General features: G+C 45.5%; 1 protein-coding gene and 1 long non-coding RNA gene across 2 annotated transcripts; one reads left to right on the plus strand and one right to left on the minus strand.

Annotated features, from left to right (window-relative positions):
- Positions 1-500: 500 nt before the first annotated feature.
- On the plus strand, positions 501-13978 carry LOC118090429 (N-acetyllactosaminide beta-1,6-N-acetylglucosaminyl-transferase). The gene is made up of 3 exons (XM_035126147.3): positions 501-3406; positions 11444-11536; positions 13379-13978. Exons 1-3 carry the CDS (start codon positions 2299-2301, stop codon positions 13567-13569), a joined length of 1392 nt encoding a protein of 463 aa, XP_034982038.3. The 5' UTR covers positions 501-2298; the 3' UTR covers positions 13570-13978.
- Positions 3601-8590, minus strand: LOC148684774 (uncharacterized). The gene is made up of 3 exons (XR_015951373.1): positions 8456-8590; positions 7698-7812; positions 3601-4045 (listed from the first exon to the last, which is right to left on the minus strand). It is a non-coding gene; the product is annotated as an uncharacterized LOC148684774 (long non-coding RNA).
- Positions 13979-22927: the final 8949 nt, after the last annotated feature.

Below are 22927 nucleotides of genomic sequence, written 5' to 3' on the forward strand. Positions count from 1 at the left end.
CTAGTTCAACAACGGAATTAGATCTAACCCTCGCTGGATTTTCCCCCAGGAACTAGAAAGGTCTCAGGCATCATGCAGTCCAGACTATACTAACCCCACACCCCACCTCCAGCTCACAAAATTATTATTTTTGAGGTTTGGCAAGCAGAACTGAACACAGTATTCCGGGTGTAGCCACACCCCAGATTTATACCAACACTTTTATTTTCAAATCATTTCCTCTTCATTCCTAACACACAGAATACAACTCCCCCCCCCAAAGTTACTCCATACTTCAATTCAGCTGTCCATCCCTTTCTTAGCTGGTCAATGCCTGTTCAAACCCCATAGGCATAAATGTGAAGTTTGGATTTCTTTTGCCACAAAGTTCCATCAACCCCAGTCAATATGATCAATGATCAGGGAAGATGCAAGTTGTATTGCCGCAAAATCTGAAGGGCACAACATTAGATACCTCTGACCTAGAAGGAGTCATTGTTAACACTGGAAATTTTCCTCTGTTCGTGCTTTCCTACATTTTATTATATACATTATATACTAACCTTCAAATAGTAACATATAAATAAAAAGACATCTGTATTTAAGAATTTTTTTTCAACCTGAGTGTTACTTGGTTAAACAACACATCACACACTGGTTTTATTAGTTTTCTTCCCCACCTTAGGTAAATTTGGACTTTGGATAACTAAGTTCCGTCCTAACCAGGAAGTATGTATAGCTCATGTTAACAGTAAATCCATTAAAAAATAGCTCTAGTCACAATCCTCAAAGCCTGTACATGGGATGTTAATTTCCTATGCTGGCTATTCATATCTGTAAAATTTCAGCCTTAAGACCTGTGCTTTATACTAGTGTGTACTGGAAGGACAACACACACACCAAAAAAAAATTCACTTTAGAATTTTGATTATGCATTTGAGGCACAAGTCAAAGTGAAGATATGTCCTTTTTATTACTACCGTAAGCTATTTTATTTAATCTATCTTTTCAATAGATTGTTGATAGTGACATTTCTTACAAAATACAGTGGGCTATGATGGGAAACCCATTATTATCAAAAACTGGGAAAGTACCATGATCATCCTCTAGTCCAGGGTTTCCCAAACTTGGGTGTCCAGCTGTTTTGGGCTACAATTCCCACCAGCCCTGACCACTGGTCTTGCTAGCTAGGGATGATGGGAGTTGTTGTCCAAAAACAGCTGGAGACCCTGATGATCTTGTATCCTGCTGATACAAGAAATGCATAAGAGGGGACCATCTAGCCTCTGCTTTAAAAACTCCAATGAAGGAGAGTCCATCAGGCCTGACCTGCGGGCAGAATAGGAGGAGAGGCGGTGGCAGCACCACTGGGCTGCCCAGTCTACCAGGGGGCACCACGCTTGCCCCGCCCTGGGCACCAGCAGCCACTGCTACGCCACTGGTCCCTCATGTCCCTAAACTCTTGATTCATGTTGCTTGTGTCTGTGTGTGTGCGCGCATGTGAGCTGATTTGATGGGGGAGGGCAAGCTGTCTTAGTCTCTGGGGAGGTCTTCGCTCCCCTCCCACTCTGTTATACCAGAACCACCATTGTTGCTCAGGGTAACAAAGCCCTCCGCAGTTCATATATCCATTCAACAACTTATAGAGAAGTAGCCAGTCTCAGTGCATTTCTGCAGAAGACAGAGGGAATTCCACCGCCATATAGCAAAATTTGGTGCCTTCCATGGTACATAGGCCTACCAACTGAAGATAAAACACCTGATGCATCTCAGACTGGTCCATGTTAGTCTTCAAGGTGCCACAAGACTCTTTTAAGGTAGTGTATTCGTTTAGATTTGTGTAAACGTGGCTTGCTCAATGGAAAGAAGACCCTGGGTTGCTGTTCAGCTCTTGTTTACCAATATGTTCGCCTCTCCTTCACCCCGAGGGATTTTCCTTTCACATGCTAAGCGGGTCGGGGCGCCCAAAACCTGCTCCACGCGCGCCCAGAGGATTCGGGCCCCAAACCGACAGGTGGGCGGGGAAGCCGCGGCGCTAGCAGCCACTCACATGGCCGGGAGCAGAGAAGCCCGTTCCCCGAAGGCGGGGCCGAGCCGCTGAACCAAAGGGCTACCAAAGAAGAGCCGGCGAGGAGTCCAGCTTCGCGGCCAACGCGCGCGCGCGCGCACAGGAGAGGCGCTCTGAGGGAACGCTCAGCCTGCTTCCACTGCGGGCGCTAGGAAGAGGCAGCCCGGCGGTTTGCTTAGCAACGGGCTGAGAGAACACAAAAGCCCTGCCTCGGCGACCTCGCTAGCCGTGGGCATGCGGGAAGAAGCCCCATGCAGCGCGGCGGTGCCCAGCTGAGGAGCCGCATGCCTCGCGCGCAGCAGGGCTGCAGCCGGCGGGAGCTCCTTTCTGTGGCCGTCGGCGGGGGGAAAGGCGCGCTGCTGGCGGCTTTGGCGTCGCGCGCGACGATGCTGCCTCGGAGGCTCTCCTACCTTCTGGTAGCCCTCGCCCTCAGCAGCTTGACGGCGTTGCTGGTTTTCCTCCGCGGCCAGCCCGACCCTCCGGGCCCCAAGGAGGTGGCCCGGCGGCCGCGGGGTCAGCAGCCCCGGCAGCAGCAGCTCCAGCCTCGGAGAGAAGGCGACTTCATCCGCGGGGCTTGCGGCGCCCTGGCCGCTGAGGAGAAGGCGTTCGTGTGGGGCAACCACCTGCGCACGTCCTTCGGGCAGTCGCCCGGCTGCCCCGAGTACGTGGAGGGCAACCACTATGTCACACGAGCCCTCTCGGAGGAAGAGGTCGCCTTCCCGCTCGCCTACGTCATCACCCTCCACAAAGAGTTCGCCACGTTCGAAAGAGTCTTCCGCGCGCTTTACGCGCCCCAGAACGTGTACTGCGTCCATGTGGACGAGAAAGTGTCCGGCGAGTACAAGCAGAGCGTGGAGAGGCTGGTGGGCTGTTTCCCCAACGCCTTCCTCGCGTCCAAAGCGGAGCCGGTCATTTACGCGGGGATCTCGCGTCTCCAGGCCGACCTGAACTGCATGAAGGACTTGCTGCGCTCTGAGGTCCGCTGGAAGTATGTCCTCAACATGTGCGGCCAAGACTTCCCGTTGAAAACCAACAGGGAAGTCATCCGCCACCTGAAAACCTTCAAAGGGAAGAACATCACCCCCGGCATCCTCCCTCCTGAGCCAATCACCGTAAGGACCAAGTACGTTTACAAGGAGCACATAGGCAGAGAATCCTCTTACATGAAAAGGACTAGTATCCTCAAATCACCTGCGCCCCACAATCTGACAATTTACTTTGGCTCTGCCTACATTGCCCTCACCAGGCCGTTTGTGGAGTTCCTTTTCCAGGACAAACGGGCCCTCGATTTGCTGGAATGGTCCAAGAACACCTACAGTCCGGATGAACATTACTGGGTGACGCTCAACAGGATACCAGGTACGTTAATGGCATCTGGCAGTTTCTGATTTGGGTGGTTTCTGGTCTCCCAAGGTGCACAGTTCTCTTTTGTCCTGCAGGACTTGCTTGCTAAGGGCATTTCCAGATGGAGCCTCTTTAGTGTGGAAATAATTCACTGCATCTCTCAAAACTCCCAACTGTGAGCTATCCAAACCACAGAGCAAAACCCTGCACAGCTTTCCACCTTGCTTTTATTTTTCAAGGACACATTTCCCACCTTTTCCAGCTCAACAATAAATCACAGTGTTCCCAGTGGTGCAGGGAATAATTGCCTGGATACAGGCACCGCTGTTAAGGGTTTATCACACACCACTCAAGATGATTGAGCTCTGTAATAATAACAACAGCGTACGTATACCCAGCAGACTTTAGTGGAACTTAGTTCAAAGTCCTGTCCAACTTTGCAGATGCAGGATTATTAGAGGACAATGCCTCTTTCTTATAGATGGACAGATGTATCAGAAAGAAGGAAGTACTGGAGTTTCCCAATAATCTTGTCCTGGGGCTATTTAATGTAATTTATTTGTGTGTGATCTGGAATTGAGGGTAAGTAGTGAGGTAGCCAGATGAAAACTCAAGGAGGTAAAGAGCTCCAAGAGAATCTCGCCAAATCTAAGCCTGCAGGTGAGAAAAGGGAAAATGAAAGTGAATGTAAGTAGATGTAAAATGATACAACCACACAAAGCTTTCCATATGCACTTATGGGATCTGAGCTGGCTGTAATTAACAGCACCACAGGTATGTCTGGAATGCCTGCCAGTGGCTGTTAACATGAAACAAAAATTTAAAAATCCTTCCAGTAGCACCTTAGAGACCAACTAAGTTTGTCATTGGTATGAGCTTTCATGTGCATGCACAATTATTCAGATAGTGTATCTGAATAAGTGTGCATGCACACGAAAGTTCATACCAATGACAAATTTAGTTGGTCTCTAAGGTGCTACTGGAAGGATTTATTTTATTTTATTTTATTTTGACTACGGCAGACCAACACGGCTACCTACCTGTAACTGTTAACATGAAAACTAACAGTGCAGCGATATGCCTATCTATTTAGAAGTAAGCTTCATTCAGTTAGGTATTGCCACCTAAATGTTAAGAGCCTCCATGCCTCTCAAAACCAGTTGCTGGGTAACTTACAATGGCGATGAGCTGTTGCCTCCACATTTCACATTTTTGGGCTTCCCTGGTGCATCTCCTTCAGAGTAAAGGTTAAGCTTAGCAGGAGAAAACCATGAGTAAGGAGAGGGTGGCATGAGAGATGTGTAAAATTATGTGGAATGTAGAGAAAGCAGATAAACTTATTTTCTCCATCTTTCATAATGCAATAACTTGGGTTGCATCAAATGAAGCTAAGAGTTGGAAGATTCAGGGCAGACAAAAAGGAATCACTTTTTCACACAAAACCAAGTTAAAATATGTGGTTCATGTGATTTTGCCATTGAAAAAGTGAATCTGTTCCTTTTGGCAATTGGAAACCTTAATTCCATGACAAATTTGTAGCAAATGAATTGGCTGTGATGTTCCTAGCAACTGACAAAGCTCAATGAAACATTGCATTAAGAGATGAAATTGAGAAATGATATACTGGTATATGTGCTTGATGGCAGGACCTAGGGCTCAGAGCAGGCATGCAAACCTGGACTCTACAGGGAAGGGTGAAGTAGTAGCATGTTGATTATGGAAAAGATAAACAAATAAACCTGATATTGTGTTAGGTTTAACATATTTTAACGTCAGAATATTTTCAATGTTGTCTCCTTTGATTACCTCATGTGGTCAGAAGAATGTGTGCAGTATATATTAGTTATGGTCTTTCATTGCAGTAGCTGCAGTGATTTGGGGTGTCACACAGAATGTGAGGCACTCTCCCAAATCTTGCTTCAGAGGGAAACTCCACTCACAGGCTTCCTAGCTTCCTTTGCAGTGCCTTCCATGCCTCTATGCTAGCTTCATGCTGCATTCTCAGTAGAGTATTATATTTGGGTACTGAACCAGATAGTAAATCACACTTTTATTTGACTTATAGAATCATAGAATTGTAGAGTTGGAAGGGATCATGAGGGTCGTCTAGTCCAAACCCCAGTAATAGATACACTCCCCGCCCCCACTTGTAGGTTATATAGTGGGTAAGCTCTAGACATAAAATGTATCGGTCGTGGTATTATTGTTGGTCCTGAGATGCAACATGAAGATGTAAATGTAGCTGGCCATTCCACCATTTTCTACAGATCCTCATTCCCACCCCTGCCCCCCAATTCCCACCCCTTTCTTATTTGTTGAATCAGTCTTATTGTAGCCCACTTTCCCCCCAGTTTTCGCTTTTCCTCTAAGAAAGATGTTTTCTTCATCTGCCACCTTTGCTCTTTTGGTTGGGTGCTACACAGTGGCCATACCAGCTCCCTGAAGGTAATAGCTAGTTAGTTGCCTCCTCTAACAAGCCCAGGCAGGTGAATTGGGCCTGTGGAGCAGGGTGGTTGCTATTATTGTCCATGCATCCTAGACATAGGAACATTTGGCACAGAGGGAATTCTCAGTGCCCTTGCCCTTTCTCCCTTTCAGATCTCTGGTTTCTCTTATTTATATTGCTTCCCAAAAGAAATAAAATTGCAGAAGCTTTGTTCACCTCTCTCTCTCTCTCTCTCTCTCTCTCTCTCTCTCTCTCTCTCTGTGTGTGTGTGTGTGCAATTTGAATTCGCAAGCTATTTTCCAAAGAAATATAATAGAACTTGAAAGAGGGGGACCCACCTCCAGTACATAAAGAAGGTTATTAGATGTCAGTGTCTTAATGCATTTCTGATAACTCAAAGGGATGTATCTGACTTGCCCACACTCATAGCTGACCTAATGAAATCAATAGACTTAAGTTAATTCCATGTGATTTAAATCCATTCATTTCAGTGGGTCTACTCTGTGTATGTCTTGGATATAACCCAGTACAGGAGATTTCTGCAAAATAAATACTGCATTTTGCCAAGAAACCTCTGTAGGTGCTCTGGCCAGCTGATGATCTTGGAACATAAGAACCACTACTGGATCAGGCCAATGGCCAAACTGGTTCTGTTCTTGTAGTGGTCAACTAAATGCTTGTGGGAAGCACATAAGCAGAGCCTGAGCACAAGAGCACTTCCCCACCCTCAGTGCCCCAGCAAGTGATATTCAGAGGTATAGTGCTTCTGATAGAGGAGGTGCAACATGATAATCATGGCTAGTAGCCACTGATAGTCTTATCCTCCATGAATTTGTCTGATTTTCTAAGTCAACCAAGTTGGTGGCTGTCACTGCCCCCTGTGGGAGTGAGTTCCACTGTTTAACAGTGTGCATTGCTGAAGAATATCAACAATGGCCTTCATGGCAGAACTGGATGATTACTGGGTGCTGAAGATTTCAAAAGGCACAGATTGCAGAATTATCCCATAAATCCATTGGTTGGACTAAAAGGTCTGCTATGAACGTTCTGTAAACCTTGGGACCTTACGGATCAGGCTGTTCTGTGGGTTCGTGGCTTGGAACATGTTGCTTTTCTGACGTTGTTAAATTCCATCTCTCATGAGACCCAGCTAGCATGGCCAATGGTCAAGGGCTGTAGGAGCTTTAATCCAGCAACACTTGACAAACTGGACTCTGGTACACAAAGGCTGTGACATTAAAAAAAATTCATTTTTTGCTGCAATGGAGCAACATCACTATCCCTTTGGAAACAGGACTGTGGAGAGGCAGAGAAGCTGAGCACCAGCACAAAGCAGGGATGGGGAAGCTGTAGTCCTCCAGTGCGGCCAGTGGTCAAAGATGATGGGAGTTGGGGCCCAGGAGCATCCCTGGCAGTCTGCAGAACATGAGACTCTTAATCTCAGGGTCATGGGTTTGAGCCCTATCTTGGGCAGAAAAATCCTGCATGGCAGGGGGGGTTGGACTAGATGACCCACGTGGTCCCTTCCAACTCTGCAATGCTATGATTCTATGATCAGCCAACCAATCCTTCTAGGAATGCCCATGATGACCAGCCTGGTAAAGTAGCACAACCACCCTGGCTAAAGCACACAACTGCTTTGATGTATCGCAACAGTACTTGCTACTTGTTGTGCAATTCATTTTCTAAGAGCCCAGCCCTTTTCTTCCCCGAGCTTCTTTTCCTGGCCTTTAAACCTCCCCTGAGGGCACTCCTTTGTTAGGAGCATTGCAAAGTGCTCATACTTGTCACCTGGGGTAAAGTAATGTTTCAACTATCTTTCAAATTATACCCTTTGGCAAAAAAGAAAAGAAAACCCACCTCTTTGGATCTTGTGAAAGCTACACTGGCTGGAAAGACAGGTCAGCCTTCTTGAGAGCTTCTGTTTTGCCCTTTCCATTGCTCCGAGCTATTTCACAATCTTCAAGAGTGAAACCTGAACAACAAGGAAATGTGCAGATATTTACATGTCCTTTCATCCATCTTTCATCCATTTCCTGGGGAGGGGGGCAAATGAGCCAAAGAAAAGGAAACAAGGATCTTAGGGATAACCTGGGGGGGGGGGATGAGGACGACAAAGTGTTTGGATGCCAGAAGGTTTAAGATAGCATAAAATTGGTTTCACCATAATGAGATTTCCAAAGAAGCTGAGCTGAGGATTATAGTTCAGGCTGGGGGGTGTCCCAAGTAGTAAAGGTAAAGGTAAAGGGGCCCCTGACCATCAGGTCCAGTCGTGTCCGACTCTGGGGTTGCGGCGCTCATCTCGCTCTATAGGCCGAGGGAGCCGGCGTTTGTCCGCAGACAGCTTCCGGGTCATGTGGCCAGCATGACAAAGCTGCTACTGGTGAACCAGAGCAGCGCACGGAAACGCCATTTACCTTCCCGCCGGAGCGGTCCCTATTTATCTACTTGCACTTTGATGTGCTTTTGAACTGCTAGGTGGGCAGGAGCTGGGACCGAGCAACGGGAGCTCACCCCGTTGCAGGGATTCGAACCGCCGACCTTCTGATCAGCAAGCCCTAGACTCTGTAGTTTAACCCACAGCGCCACCTGGGTCCCTTGTCCCAAGTAGTACTCACCTTAAAAAACCCCAAAATTCCAGTGGACTGCTGCTATTATTAGTTTATCTGCAGTGACTTCGATCCATGATAAGGTTCCCATATTTTTCTTGGCCTCCGGCGGTCTTCTATACACAACCATGCTCAAGGCAGCTTACAACATGAAAAAGAAGCCATAATTACAAAAGTTGGGATAAACAATAAACAAAACACATCAAACAGTTTCAAGATAAATCATAATAAGATAGCCAAGATGGTCTCTGGCCTCTTCAGCAGCCTTAGCATTTGTAGCGGGAGGCAAGGTCTTCCAGGACTCACAGCCAATATGGAATCATCCGAAATCAGGCGTTGATCCTAAGCTAAGCTGACTGAAGGAAATACATAAAAGGAACATTTCTGTCCTTTCCTTCTGCCACTCTTCACACCCACGAGACATTTGCCAAGGCAGTGCCAAAGTGACTGCCTCTTCCAGGCCACCTCTACCATCAGCAAAGCAGACTTGAGGAATCTGTGGCCTTTCGTATCTTGGTTATGGACTCCAAACTTCCATCAGCTGCAGCCCTGCAGGGCAAGTGGTTGGGGATGATGGGAGTTGTAACCCAGCCACATCTGGGAGGCCACAGGCTCCCCAGCCTAGCATTAAACCCAGTGTGGTGGGGTGACTTGCTGGAGACACTCTGCTCAAGGCCCCTTCATGCCACTTTGCTGTGATACCTAGCAGGTTGATAGACCAGCAAATAACCTGGTTTTTATTTTATTTTATCCCTCTTGCTTGAAAACTGGCACCACAATGCTAGTCTTCCAAACTCAATAGGCTATTCCTCTTCCATTGATTGTGGCGAGTAATGCCACGAGCACCAGAATGCCACCAGTTAAGGTTTGTTGTCTAGGGATGTGGGTGGCGCTGTGGGTTAAACCAGAGAGCCTAGGGTTTGCCGATCAGAAGGTCGGCGGTTCAAATCCCCACGATGGGGTGAGCTCCCATTGCTCGGTCCCAGCCAACCTAGCAGTTCGAAAGCACATCAAAGTGCAAGTAGATAAATAGGTACCACTACAGCGGGAAGGTAAACAACATTTCCATGTGCTGCTCTAAGACAAAGCGGCTTTGTCATACTGGCCACATGACCTGGAAGCCATATGCTGGCTCCCTCGGCCAATAGCGCGAGATGAGCACTGCAACCCCAGAGTCTGTCACGACTGGACGACTGGACCTAATGGTCAGGGGTCCCTTTACCTTTACCTAAGGTTTGTTGTAGGGATTTGTTGCCCCCAAGAACCTTGGAGCTACTTACCATTTTTAATGAGATTCAGTTTCATTGGGGGACAAAGGAAGCCAACTAAGTATATCATCTAAGAATCAGTTCAGTATATATGTATCTGTGGTATTTGGAAGCTTAGCTGCTGAGCAGTGTCCTTGCAACACGCTGGGAATTGTTATTGTGATCAGCCAACACTGAGAGTCAGGAAAGAAGCCCATCTGCTTCTACCACAGGAAGGAAGTGGAAATACAGAGCTGAGAGTAAGTGACATTTATTGAGCATAATTTGCTGTTGCAGGTTTGTTGAAGAATGTTGTACGTTGATGCTACTATTGTGTTGTAAATAATCTTATCCATGCTGGGTTTACTGTTACATTAGTGCTTTCCCTCTACCCCAGAGATGGGCAAACAAGCAGATCAGTATCTGCTAGTAGATGTTTGTGTGATCTGTACAGTAGTAGATAGCCAGGGCTTTCTGGCTCTCAGTTGCTTAACAACAGGACGTAAAATATGCAAGTTAAAAAACAAAAATATCTGGGAGGAATTCAGCGTCATATATGGCCAGCGGGGCATTTAGGGCAGCGTGACTGGTTCCCCTGCACTGGGCACCAAGCCTTGGGGGCGCTGCAGAACATTGCAACTATAACATAGTGAATTGAGCAGAATGGAAGGTGAGAGTTGGGGGGGGGGTGTCTGCTGAATTTTAGGCCCTCACAGGGCACTGCTGAAATTTGAAAGACCAAAATCTGCCTCTGCTATGGCCATTGTTCCACCAGTGTAAGCATTTTAGCTTGCCAGTGGAAGGATCCCCCATCTCTTGTTTTCCCCTTGCACTGTTTTTAGGGGGGTTCTCTCACTCACTCACTCACTCACTCACCCACCTACTGAACCAATTTTGGGGGCACAAAAGCAGGGGTAAGCAGCTCTGCATTACTAGAAGTCCTTGTGTGGGCTTCTGTTCGCAAGACTCATTTGCTGAATCTTTCCCTCTGTGTTGTTCACCTATACATACGGTATTCATATTCACTGGTTCCCTTTGACCATATCTTAGTGCAAAGTTTTAGAGGTTTTTGCTTAGAATCCTTAATCTGCAGTAACTCAATACATATACTGTCTACACCTGTAGAATTAAGGCTGCCGTGCTCCAAAAGCACCATTTTGCATTGTTCTGCAGCTGCTATTTTGCACCGGCTTTGGTTGGTGGACCTTTTGGGCCCTAGTAAAAATGAAGTAGATGCCACAAATTTCATATTTGCTGCACTCCATTCATGCCTGTGTGCAGTGTAACCGGTTCTGTTGACTCAGCATTTCTTCCAAAAGTTGGTATTTGTTCCAGGAACACAAACTTTCCTCGTGGCATTTGCAGGACGTATCAAAAGCAGCACATGCAGACTGACCGGAGATGATATTTCCTCCAGGCTCTTTCTTGTGCATGGACATTCAACTTTGTTTAACTGCAGGGTTCACAGGTCGACAGGAAAACCATACCTCCCTTTGTGATGCAGAAACTATTTGTACAGCTGGAGATTTTGGAAATAACTTTCAGAGATCAGGAGATGTGTGTTGTTTTTAACACAAGCTGGCTCGGGCAAAATCCATAGGCTTCCAAATAGAGTCTTTTGCCTTTGAAGAAACTGAGATGAATGAGGATCTCCAACAGGGTGGACAACAGTGTTCACTTCTTCAAGAGCGAACCACCTCATTTTAAGAATAAGACTTCTATTCTCTTGTGTTCTCTTTTCAACAAACAGGTGTCCCCGGCTCCATGCCAGATGGTAAATGGGAAGGTGACCTGAGAGCTGTCAAGTGGAGCAATGATGAAAATAAACATGGAGGGTGTCACGGTAAAGAGCATGTAGCTTTGGCATTTTGTTTCAGTCAACCGTGGGAAGCTTGAGTCCCGCCACTGATTCTGTCCAAAACCATTGTTAACATCCAGAAAGTTGGAAAGATCCAGTTAGTAAGGTAATAGGGTAAAATGGGACTTTGTTTTTAGTAGACCTACATAAGACCACTCAGCTGTCTCATGTGCACATGCAAACCCTTGCTGGGAACAAATCCTTAGGAGTTGGGAATGTGAAGAAAAAGAAAAGTAGAAGGAAAATCAGATGCACAGAGGTGGAGGAAAGGGAAGAGAAGGAGGGAGAAAGGGTGGCATATTGAGAGGAGGGGCAGAAGGAAGGAAGCAAGGAAGGAGTAAAGAGTAAAGAGTAAAGAACAGGAGCAAGAAACAGGAGAAAAGCGAAGATGTAATGAGCAGAAAACTATTGACAAAATAGAAAAGAAAACAAGAAGAGCTAGTAAAAAATGGAAGGGAAGGCACACAAAACCGTGGTTTTGAACTGCAGCCATAGTGATATTGAACAAGCTTAGAGGAAATGACAACAAGGCGGGTGCAGCAGCCAGAAGTTTCCTGGAAAGGGAGCTGCCTGCTACTCCCTTCCCTCAGTAGTGGTGCATTGTCATTTTGAGCAGCCACTAGGGATGGAGCCACCAGCCAGCGTGGAGGGAAGGGGGCTGCTTGGGGACAGGGATCCAGGGTGTGGTCGTACCACCCCTCCTGAACGTAACACCTGAAGCAAACTGCCTCACTTGGATTCCAGACAGGGCAGTCTCCTATTTCTGCTTCATTACTTTATTGCTCTTTTGTTTATTTTTCTGAAGATTTGTGTACCGTGCTCATCCAGCCATGTAGCACACATCTCCTTGAATCTGAAAGGAAAACAGACAGGAATGCCGTTTTGCTACACAGCAGAGATTTCCCTCCTGCAACAATGCTCTCATTACTATATGGTCAAATAAAATGTTTCCTTTGGTGATACACTGAGAATGCTCTACTAGCGTTCCCCCCACCCACCCACCCACTTTTTAGTAATACAATGTTAAAATGCCTGGAAATTACATTAAATATTTACACACAGAGAATCATACAATCATAGAATTACAATTACACACACAGAATCATAGAACTGTAGAGTTGGAAAGGACCCCAAGGGTCATCTATCTCAACCCCCTGCAATGCAGGAATCTCAACTAAATCATACATGGCTGATGACCACCCAGCCTCTGCTTAAAAACATCAAAGGAAGGAGAGTCCACCACCTGGGATTCTGTTTCACTGTCAAACAACTCTTACTGTCAGAAAGTTCTTCCTGATATTTACCGGTAGTTGGAATTTCCTTTCTTGTAACTTGAAGCCATTGTTTCGGGTCCTAGCCTCCACACCAGGCACCCCCAAACTGCGGCCCTCCAGATGTTTTGGCCTACAACTCCCATGATCCCTAGCTAACAGGACCAGTGGTTGGGGAAGATGGGAATTGTAGTCCAAAACATCTGGAGGGCTGAAGTTTGGGGATGCCTGCTCCACACGATGAGAAAAGAAGATCTCCTCCCAGTCTCCTCTTTTCCAGGCTAAACATACCCAACTCCCTCAGCCTTTCCTCATAAGGCTTGGTTTCCACCCCCTTAATCATCTTGGTTGCCCTCCTCTGCACACATTCCAGCTTGTCAATATCCTCCGTAAATTGTGGCAGCCAGAACTGGACACATTATTCCAGGAGTGGTCTGGCCATCTTAAGGCCTTGGGCACAGGCATGCATTCTAGGCCCTTCCTGTCTTGTCCACAAAAAGAAAGAAAAAAAGTTTTTGTGTGTGCTTATTCTCCCCCCCCCCTTATTCCTTGGCAGGTCATTATGTCAGAGCCATTTGTATCTATGGAACTGGTGATCTGAAGTGGCTGCTAAAATCCAAAAGCCTTTTTGCTAACAAGTTTGAACTGGAAACATACCCACCAACTGTGGAATGCCTGGAGCTGAGTGTTCGGGAGAGAACACTCAATCAGAGTGAGATACCGGTGGAACCAAGTTGGTACCTATAGGAAAAGATACCTTTTAAGTTGGTCAACAGAAACAATCATGGAAAGCCCGCATTTTGGATGGACCATTCATCGCACCTTGAAGCCGCCCTTCTTCAGGATACTCAATACGAGCCATTTTTATAACACTTTGAACACCTTTGCACGAAGGCTGAAACAAGATTTCAGGGCAATCAGTATATTAGCTGAGCTTCCTTGACATTTTAAAGATTTTGGAACAGGGTTGTTCACTCTGCCCAGAAGAAAACACTCAGGTGTTATTTATTAATACTTTGGGAACTGCTTTGTATTAATCAAGAGAAAGACATTGACTTCAGATTTCAAGCTGGTTGCGTTAGATCTTGTCCTTTGTTGCAGTCAGGTCTCGCTAAGTGATGACTTAGATCAGTGGATTAAAATGGACTACATCTCATCGGTCTATCTCTTCACCTTCCTCTTTCAACTCGTGAGCTGGGCAACTTGTGCCAGCTTCTGCTGTCCTACACACAAGCATAGTACTTGATACTGAATTGACATCTGCCAGCAATTCAGAAACCTGGTTCCTAGACCTCCAGGGTTCTCTCAGTATCTGCAGTGGAAGGAGAACCACACACCCAACCCCCCAAATGTTAACTGAGTTTTATCTCCCCTCTTTAACCCAGGAAGCATTGCATGTCTGGCAGGGTAGTGTGGGAAGTCTGAATCACAGCCCCAGAGGGTTAAGTAGGAGAGTGAAATAGAAACTCGGATATGGGAAGGGGAATGTTTCTATTGGACCAGTTGCCTGTTTACACTTGCCACATTCGGCTTGACCATTAATTGATCCTGGAAATAAAAAAGAAAGGGGCTATCAGTGGTGTCCAGGACCACTTTGTGGCAAGGAATTGTTGCTTGGGAGAAATGAGACTGCTTTCCTCAGAGGAAATGAGCTTAAACAGTATTGCACACATTCTGATAAAGCTCAGCCAGAGCCGGATCTAGCCAGGTTTTTTTTTGTCTCAGGTGAAGCCTCCAGGGAGCACCATTGAGAATCCCATCCTGTGTATGTGTGTACGCAAATGTGCATGGGTGTGTGTGCAAACTGGGTCTTTGACGGGTAAAATAAAGTCTAGTTTCACCTGTGGTTAAGCAGAAGTCATTTCCACTTCTGAAAACATTTCTGCCCACAATTTAAATCTCCCAACTTCTGGGATTTAGAGAGAAGACAGAAAATGTGATTAAGAAATGCTTAAAAGCATTGGGGAGAATGGGGGAGAATACAGTGGTACCTGGACTTACGAAGACGATCCGTTCCGCGGCCATCTTAGTAAGTCGAGGTTTTTGGTTGTCGAAGCGCCGCTTGTGCGCATGCGCAGAACGCGCGCAGGGGGGGAAACTTCTGGGGTTGTTGACTTCGGAAGTCGAAACCTTTGGAAGTTGAAGTGTTCGGATGTCGAGGTATGACTGTACAGTAGCTCAGAGACATTTTTCTCTCCAGGTGTCAAGATCATAAGGTGATATTTTATATATGTATATGTATAGATGCGTGCACATTCTTTTTGTGCAAGATTCCAACCTTCTCCCCATATATTTGCAGAATGGGGTGGAGGTTGGAATCTTGCACAAAAAGTTTTATCCATCCCAATATCCGCCAGCTCTCCCGAATGCATGAAAATGGTGTGTTAAAAATTGGGGTTGATGGATTTGTTAATAAAATATCTACTTTGAAAACAGCCCTTCAAATTGTGATACAATTTTAGTTAAGCTCCTGATGTGAAACATATAAAAAGGGTAAAGGGCCCCCTGACCATCAGGTCCAGTCGTGTCCGACTCTAGGGTTCCGGCGCTCATCTCGCTCTATAGGCCAAGGGAGCCGGCGTTTGTCCGCAGACAGCTTCCGGGTCATGTGGCCAGCATGATAAAGCTGCTTCTGGCGAACCAGAGCAGCACACGGAAACGCTGTTTACCTTTCCGCCGGAGCGGACCCTATTTATTTACTTGCTCTTTGATGTGCTTTCTAACTGCTAGGTGGGCAGGAGCTGGGACTGAGCAACGGGAGCTCACCCTGTTGCATGGATTCGAACCGCCGACCTTCTGATCAGCAAGCCCTAGACTCTGTGGTTTAACCCACCTGGGTCCCTATGAAACATATAACCTGTCTCAAATATGGTCCATTTACTGCTGCATTTTTAACTGAATCATATGTTTTCCTACTAAGGAAGCACGTTTGCACACACCAAGGATGGGAGGCTACTCACTGTAAAAAATAATAAAGTTGATTGATTTCTTGTTAATTTTTAAAAGCAACCCTCACCAAACCGACCACACGTTGCAGATACTACTCAGTGTCTCCATGCTATGAAAAGTTTCACCTGCTAATTTCTCCCAAATTGCTTTAAAATGCAAAGACCACTGTATGAATTGGTGGCAGAAGCTTGGTTCAGCTGTAGTAACAACTTTCAGGACAAGGAATTCACCATTCACATGGTATCAACTATGCCACAGGCTACAAACTGAAAGTGTGGGGGTGCCAGAAAAACCAAAGGTTCTAATCTTCTGATTATTTTGAATATTTTAAAAACAGAACACAAGGTAGGATGGGTTGTCAACACTTTGGGGGCAATGGGCATATTTGGAATGCTGGGAAAGTGCTGCTGTGGGTGCCAGTCACAAAATGGATACCATGGAGGTTATGATCCTCAGATGAAGGGCCACATAGAAATTTAATAAACAAACAAACAAATAGCAGACCGGGCTGTTCATTTGCTAAGTGCTGCATATCTATCAGGAATGTTGGGTGTATACGTTGTGAAAGCTCAGTCACAGAAAACAGCCATTCAGCAGAGTTGACAGAGTCGAGGTACCACTGTATTTAGCTTTCTCCCCAATGCTTTTAAGCACTTCTTAATCACATTTTCTGTTGCACGAGGTTACCAGTGCAACTACAACAGTAGTTAGGCTATCTATCAAGATAGGGATACCAGTGCAACTACAACAGTAGTTAGGCTATCTATCAAGATAGGGATACCAGTGCAACTACAACAGTAGTTAGGCTATCTATCAAGATAGGGATACAACAGTAGTTAGGCTATCTATCAAGATAGGGATGCCACCTGAGCCTCAAGCGACAGCAAAGGATCCAGAAGTAGCCCCAAGCTATGTACCTGCTCCTTCAGAGGGAGCATAACCCCATCAGGATCAGTTGTTACAAGTAGTCTTCTCTTTCTGAGCCCAGAGAGGGTTCTTTGCTTCAAAGTCCTTGCTCTGTTAATCCACAGCCAAGTCCTTAGTTCAGTTGCTTGCAAAGTTCTGCAACAGATAAGAGGTTTCGAATTCTGAAGTCTGGCAATATCCCAACTTATTCCTCAGACGATCTCTTCAAAAAATCTGAACTTGAATCCACAACCCCAATAGAAAGGCTTCAACAACAACTGCAATCTCCTCCCACAATCCACACAGTACAGTATACATAAAGTTACTTGCCAAATCTGCTCAATAACACACATAAAGAGAGTCACAAGGTGCCTGCAGGTGCATTATGGGTGATTGAGTTGTGTCTGTTGACTTACAGAGAATTAACCCATTAACTGCATTACAAGGGACGCTACGGAGTGTTGCTAGGCTATAGAATGAATGTTGAAATGCGCATCATACAAATGAGATACTCCCAGATGTTCCTGTCATCCTTTAAATAAATAAATAAAAGGTACAGAGAAACATATGAACCAGAACTGACCTTTGATCAACCCCTCCAATTCTTGAGGATGTGTGCATTGCAGCTACTTTTGACCATAGCTGCCAAGTTCTCCCTTTTTTAAAGGGAAATTCCCTTATGCTGAATAGGCTTCCTCGCGAGAAAAGGGAAAACTTGGCAGCTATGCTTTTGACCTTTCTCAAGGTCAGAAATGTAGAGACGAATCTTTTCATAGCATGCTTAAAATAAAATTAAAAGTAGTGGAAACAGATTCTGCTGCCTAATTTGTGTGCATCAAGCTGTTGTTAAAAGGCACAGCAGACCAATTAAAAACCAAAGCTGCAACTGGAAGCCAAGCAGTTGTTCACCATTTATTTTATTTTTTTTAAAAAAGGATTATCAACTGCATATTTTCCACACTGGCTTGTTTACTCCTATAAGTTCTGTCTAGGCAAAAACGATATCTGATAACAAGGAAGTGTGAAATAGAGGCACCAATATTGTTTTGCATCATTTGCCTTTTGAACAGCAAAAACTTCATGAGGAGTTTTCCATCAACAGTTTTAAAACTGAGGGCATGTCTTATTGTTGGCATTTCTAAGCTGCTCTATGAGCCTTTTGGGTGAGTGAGCAGGAAATTAAATGAAAAAATAACAATGCATGGCTAAATCATAAAACCTGTTTAGTTGGAACTACAAACCCTCTCAGTTCAGCAAAGCTTTCTTCCTAGTGAGCAGGGTTAAGATTGCAGCTTGAATCTGTGCATGTAACTCAAGAGCCAGCCACACTTTGCTCAACGGAAATTACTTCCAAGTTGGTGTATTCAGGATTGCAGCTTTGGAGTCCCGTTGACTTCAGCAAGGCTTATCTTCTACCTGCAAAGGCTACAGGTGCCTTTCCTTAGGATAACAACCTAAACAGGCAATGAATATTCATGGGGTGGGGTGGGGGAATTACATGGTCAGTTCAGAACTGTTAAAACCTATTTCCTCACACATATCACTAATCGGTACAAATACAGGCAGAGTGGGTAGGTGTCATTCTCCAACCAATCTTTCCCCTGTTTCGTATACAGTGGTACCTCGGTTTAAGTACACAATTGGTTCCGGAAGTCTGTACTTAACCTGAAGCATACTTAACCTGAAGCGAACTTTCCCATTGAAAGTAATGGAAAGTGGATTAATCCGTTCCAGACCCTCCGCGGAGTACTTAAACTGAAGCGTACTTAACCTGAAGCGTACTTTCCCATTGAAAGTAATGGAAAGTGGATTAATCCGTTCCAGACAGGTCCGCGGAGTACTTAAACTGAAAGTACTCAAACCGAAGCGTACTTAAACTGAGGTATGACTGTACTTCATTCTAGGGACCTGTGTGTGTGTTTGTGCAATGGAAATTTATAAAACATGTTATTCAGATGCATTCCATGGTAACTGATTACTGGAAGAAACATGAACTTCCTTCCCCGCACTCTTTTAAATCCGTTAATTACATGTTTGTTCAGTTGCATTTATTGTATTTTAATATTCTGCTGGAAGCCGCCCAGAGTGGTTGGGGAAATCAAGCCAGATGGGTGGGGTATAAATAATAAATAAGTTGTTGTTGTTGTTTGTTTATATTTACTGTACTGTATACAGTTGCATTTATATAGTCATATAGTTTCCTCACCTTTTCCTGACATAGTTCTGATCTTTGTGAAAAGTTCATATGTAATAATAATATTAACAACAACTTCATACAACACCCTCCCTTTAAAATAATACACTGATCAAATCAGCAATATACATTTAAAGCACAAGGCTATCCCAAAGAATCCAGGGACCTGTAGTTTACCCTCACAGAGCTACCATCCCTAGCACCCTTAACAAACTACATTTCCCAGGATTCTTTGGGGAAAACATTGTGTTTTCAATGCATGGTCTGGATGGCCACCACTTAAGTAGCTGTTGGAAAGCCACTTCAGATTTTTGTGTGCACTGTTGTCACAGAGTGTGCCGGTAAGTAAAATCACACCATTCAATGTTGGACTTAACTCTTTATTAACAAAAAACATGATCTCCACAGACTTGGCTGAAGGTCCAGTATAATGAGCACAGCAGCTCATTCCCTGTGGGACTTACTCCATGAAATCAGTTGCCGAGACTAAGGTCCCTGCCTCCCCACAGATGTCTATGTAACCTCCTCTCCAGGGTGTTTTCCAAACAATCTGAGACTGTGCCTACATGCAGCCAATCTCTTTGTCCTTTTCATGCCTCTCCTGATTCTGGGAGATGGGCAGGAGGAGCTTGTCACAGCAGGAGTCAGGAACGGGAGACACCTGTGACTCTCCACCAGCCTGACTCATCTCTGCCTCTTGACCTTCCTCATCCCAGTCGCCAGCTTCAGCTTCTGATTCTGGACTTCTTTCTGCCAAAGACTCTCCCAGCTCACCAAGCCCTTTTGCTTCCGACACCTACTCTTTCCAGTTTTCTCCTTCTGATCACTCATCGTTGTGGCATCCCATGCCCCAGACTCTTAAGCCTTCTTCCCTTGGTTGGTTCCCCAACATGGTTCCTCCCACCATTCCTTTGCATCCAACCAACCCATGACAATTGTCCACACATAGTACACACAACACACACTTTCACACATATGTGATTAGGGCGTGCCATGGGGTGGTTCACAGTAGGGCTGCTACTAATTCTACCTCTGTAGCTGTGCCTAGCAACAGCTTGATCTACAGAAATAAGCAAAGGAGGCATGTCATCTCTTATGATAATGTGGTAGTGAAAGGATTGGGTTGGGGAGATCCCCACTGAGCCACAAACTGGACTGACTCAAGACATTTTGCTGACTGAGACAGAGCAAGACAGGGTACCCCCCCCTCATGCTAGTCAAGTTACTTTGGAACTTGAAGGCAGGAAATCACACAAATGCCTCTTTCCGGCAGCAAAAATAGTCATGAATCAAAACTATTTGCTGCCTTTCCACTCTCTCTTGCCTCACTCTGCCTAGTGGTAGGTCTATCCCTATCCACAAAGGCTTGCTGGGCAACCTCAAGGCAGTCACTGTCTCTCAAACTAATCCACCTCACAGTGTTGTGAATATAAAGGTGATTTATCCCTTTACAGAAGCCCGGAGTCTTGGAGGAATTATGGGGACACAGAGCTGACAGGCAGGGTATGACATTTATCTTGTGAGATCTGGTAACTGCTGCAAAACAACCCACTGTGACAAAAGCTAGTTGAAAAGTTGCTGAGCGTAGTTTCCCACGATGTGTGAAAAGTGGTGATATGAATGAACCTCTCAGGAGGTTAAGACCCCGACCTTAATGGTATTTCATGCACAATATTTTCAGCCAAGAGGCACAACAGGTAAAGTGTATGCTGGTTGCAAGCAAAACGCCAGTGCACTATTACATTTACAAGCTGCAGGTCATATGGCTGCGATACTTTGCTTGAAAAGCTAGGGTTGCCCTATTTCAAAAAGCAAAAACCTTTGTGAAACTTTCCTGTGAACTATGTTTCAAACTATGCTGGCAGAGCTGCCGTATCTTTTAACAATACCTGTGAAATACGTTGCCCCTTTGTTTACTCTCCATCTAGCACCGTGAAGCCCCAAAGGATTCCTCAGAGCACAAAATATCCACTTTGCTTTGGAGTCCTGGGTGTGTTTCTGTGATAGCTGCCACCAATAATGCCTTCTCCCAGGCGGCTGCCACCAGCACCCTAAACCTCTGAGGATGGAGGAACTACCAAGAGGGGCTTCCTCTGCCTGTCTCAGCATCCTACAGGGATGCTGTAGGGGAGAAGGCAGTCTTCCATATGTTTGAGGCCTGATTCATTTAGGGCAGGCACCCCCAAACTTCGGCCCTCCAGATGTTTTGGACTACAATTCCCATCTTCCCCGACCACTGGTCCCGTTAGCTAGGGATCATGGGAGTTGTAGGCCAAAACATCTGGAGGGCCGCAGTTTGGGGATGCCTGATTTAGGGCTTTAAACACCAATTTAAGCACCTTGAAATGGGCCCAGGAACAAACCAACAGCCGATGCAGCTGTTTTAAAACAGTGGCGATACAAGATCTAAACGGAACCCTGGTTGTTAATTTGGCTGCTGCATTTCTGAACCAACTGATGTCTCCAAGTCGTCTTCAAGGGCAGTCCCCTTTACAGCATATTGTAGTAATAATCAACCTGAAAGTAACTGGAGCATGGAGTACAGTGGCCAGATCACCTCCGTCCAAAAGGGATCTGCATCCAGTCCATCGCTGCCTCCATGCATGGATCTAACACCTCAACCACTTCTCCTGATTCAGATGGAACAGAGAAAGAGCAGGGTGTCATCAGCTTCTGGAGGCTTCGTATAGATCAGTGGTTCCCAATTAGGGATCCACTGCCCCATCCCTTGCCTCCCCCCCCATTTTTTTTGTCATTTTTGCATGGTAATATCACAAATTTTATGGTCTTTTTGTTTGTTTTTTTAGCATACTTTAAACCCTTTGCTTATTAGGGGCTACCCCACATTTTGTTCAAAAAATTGCTTTGTAGAGGTAATTGCCATAGAGTTATCAAAATTTTCAAAAGTAGGGGGTTTGTGGCTTTGCTTTTGAAAAATAGGGCGTCCTCAGTAATTACCTAATTGGGAACCACTGATTAGATGAGAAATGGCACAGGGGGATAAGATCAAACCCTGTGAGACACCCCAAGACAACTCCCACCTTGCTGAATGGTAGCCTTCCATGATGTCTATATTCTGGAATTGAGAAACTTTCCGAACCAAGTATGTACGCACATTGAACTGTCTTTTTTTCTTTGACTTGTAAGCGTCATAGCTACAAGTTTTAGGCATTGTTTCTGCAACAGTTGGGTGTGCCTTTATTTTGATTGTGTTGTAGATCATACATCTGTATAATATTTCACAAGATAATAAATAACTCATGCTCAAGCTACACCCACCTGAAGGCAAATATGTCAGAAAAGGTTCCATGGAATGCCTAGACATTGTACACTTAGATAAAAAGGTAAAGGACTCCTGGATGGTTAAGTCCAGTCAAAGACGACTATGGGGTTGCAGCGCTCATCTCACTTTCAGGCCAAAGGAGCGGCCTTTGTCCACAGCTTTCTGGGTCATGTGGCCAGCATGGCTAAACCACTTCTGGTGCAATGGAACACCATGACGGAAACCAGCGCACACAGAAATGCCGTTTACCTTCCAGCCGCAGCGGTACCTATTTATCTACTTGCACTGGTGTGCTTTCAAACTGCTAGGTTGGCAGGAGCTGGGACAAAGCAACGGGAGCTCACCTGTTGTGGGGATTCAAACCGCTGGCTTTCCTATTGGCAAGTCCAAGAGGCTTGGTGGTTTAGACCACAGCACCACCTGCATCCCTGGGATTGTATATTTAATGATGTGCCATAACTTCAATCCCTCATTGACATCTGCTTCTGCCTACATTGATTTTGCAGAAAACAACAAAACCAGAGGTTTTTTCTTTTTAAAATCTATCCCCCTCCCCCCAGGCCTTCACATCCCTGCACAGCAGGGCAACAGAAGGATTTTGGGAGGAGTGCTGTGATCTCTCTGGGAGTGCACACATTAGTCATGGTTTGGCTAAGTGTTATGTGCCAACCAGTGGCAATTCTATACAGTTACTTGGGCCCAAGTCCCATTGAACTCATTGGGGGGTTACTTCTAAAAGGGCATGTTTAGGACTGTGCTCTCAATAACCCCAA

Source organism: Zootoca vivipara, chromosome 8 (assembly GCF_965207765.1).
Source record: "Zootoca vivipara chromosome 8, rZooViv2.hap1.1, whole genome shotgun sequence".
In the NCBI taxonomy this organism is placed as follows: domain Eukaryota; kingdom Metazoa; phylum Chordata; class Lepidosauria; order Squamata; family Lacertidae; genus Zootoca; species Zootoca vivipara.

Bases quoted from the DNA above. Each gene is read 5' to 3' on its own strand.
- LOC118090429 (XM_035126147.3), top strand. From the start codon at position 2,299: ATGCAGCGCGGCGGTGCCCAGCTGAGGAGCCGCATGCCTCGCGCGCAG. The intron at 3,407-11,443 runs GTACGTTAATGG...TTCAACAAACAG, and splicing joins GACGCTCAACAGGATACCAG to GTGTCCCCGGCTCCATGCCA. The intron at 11,537-13,378 runs GTAAAGAGCATG...ATTCCTTGGCAG, and splicing joins TAAACATGGAGGGTGTCACG to GTCATTATGTCAGAGCCATT.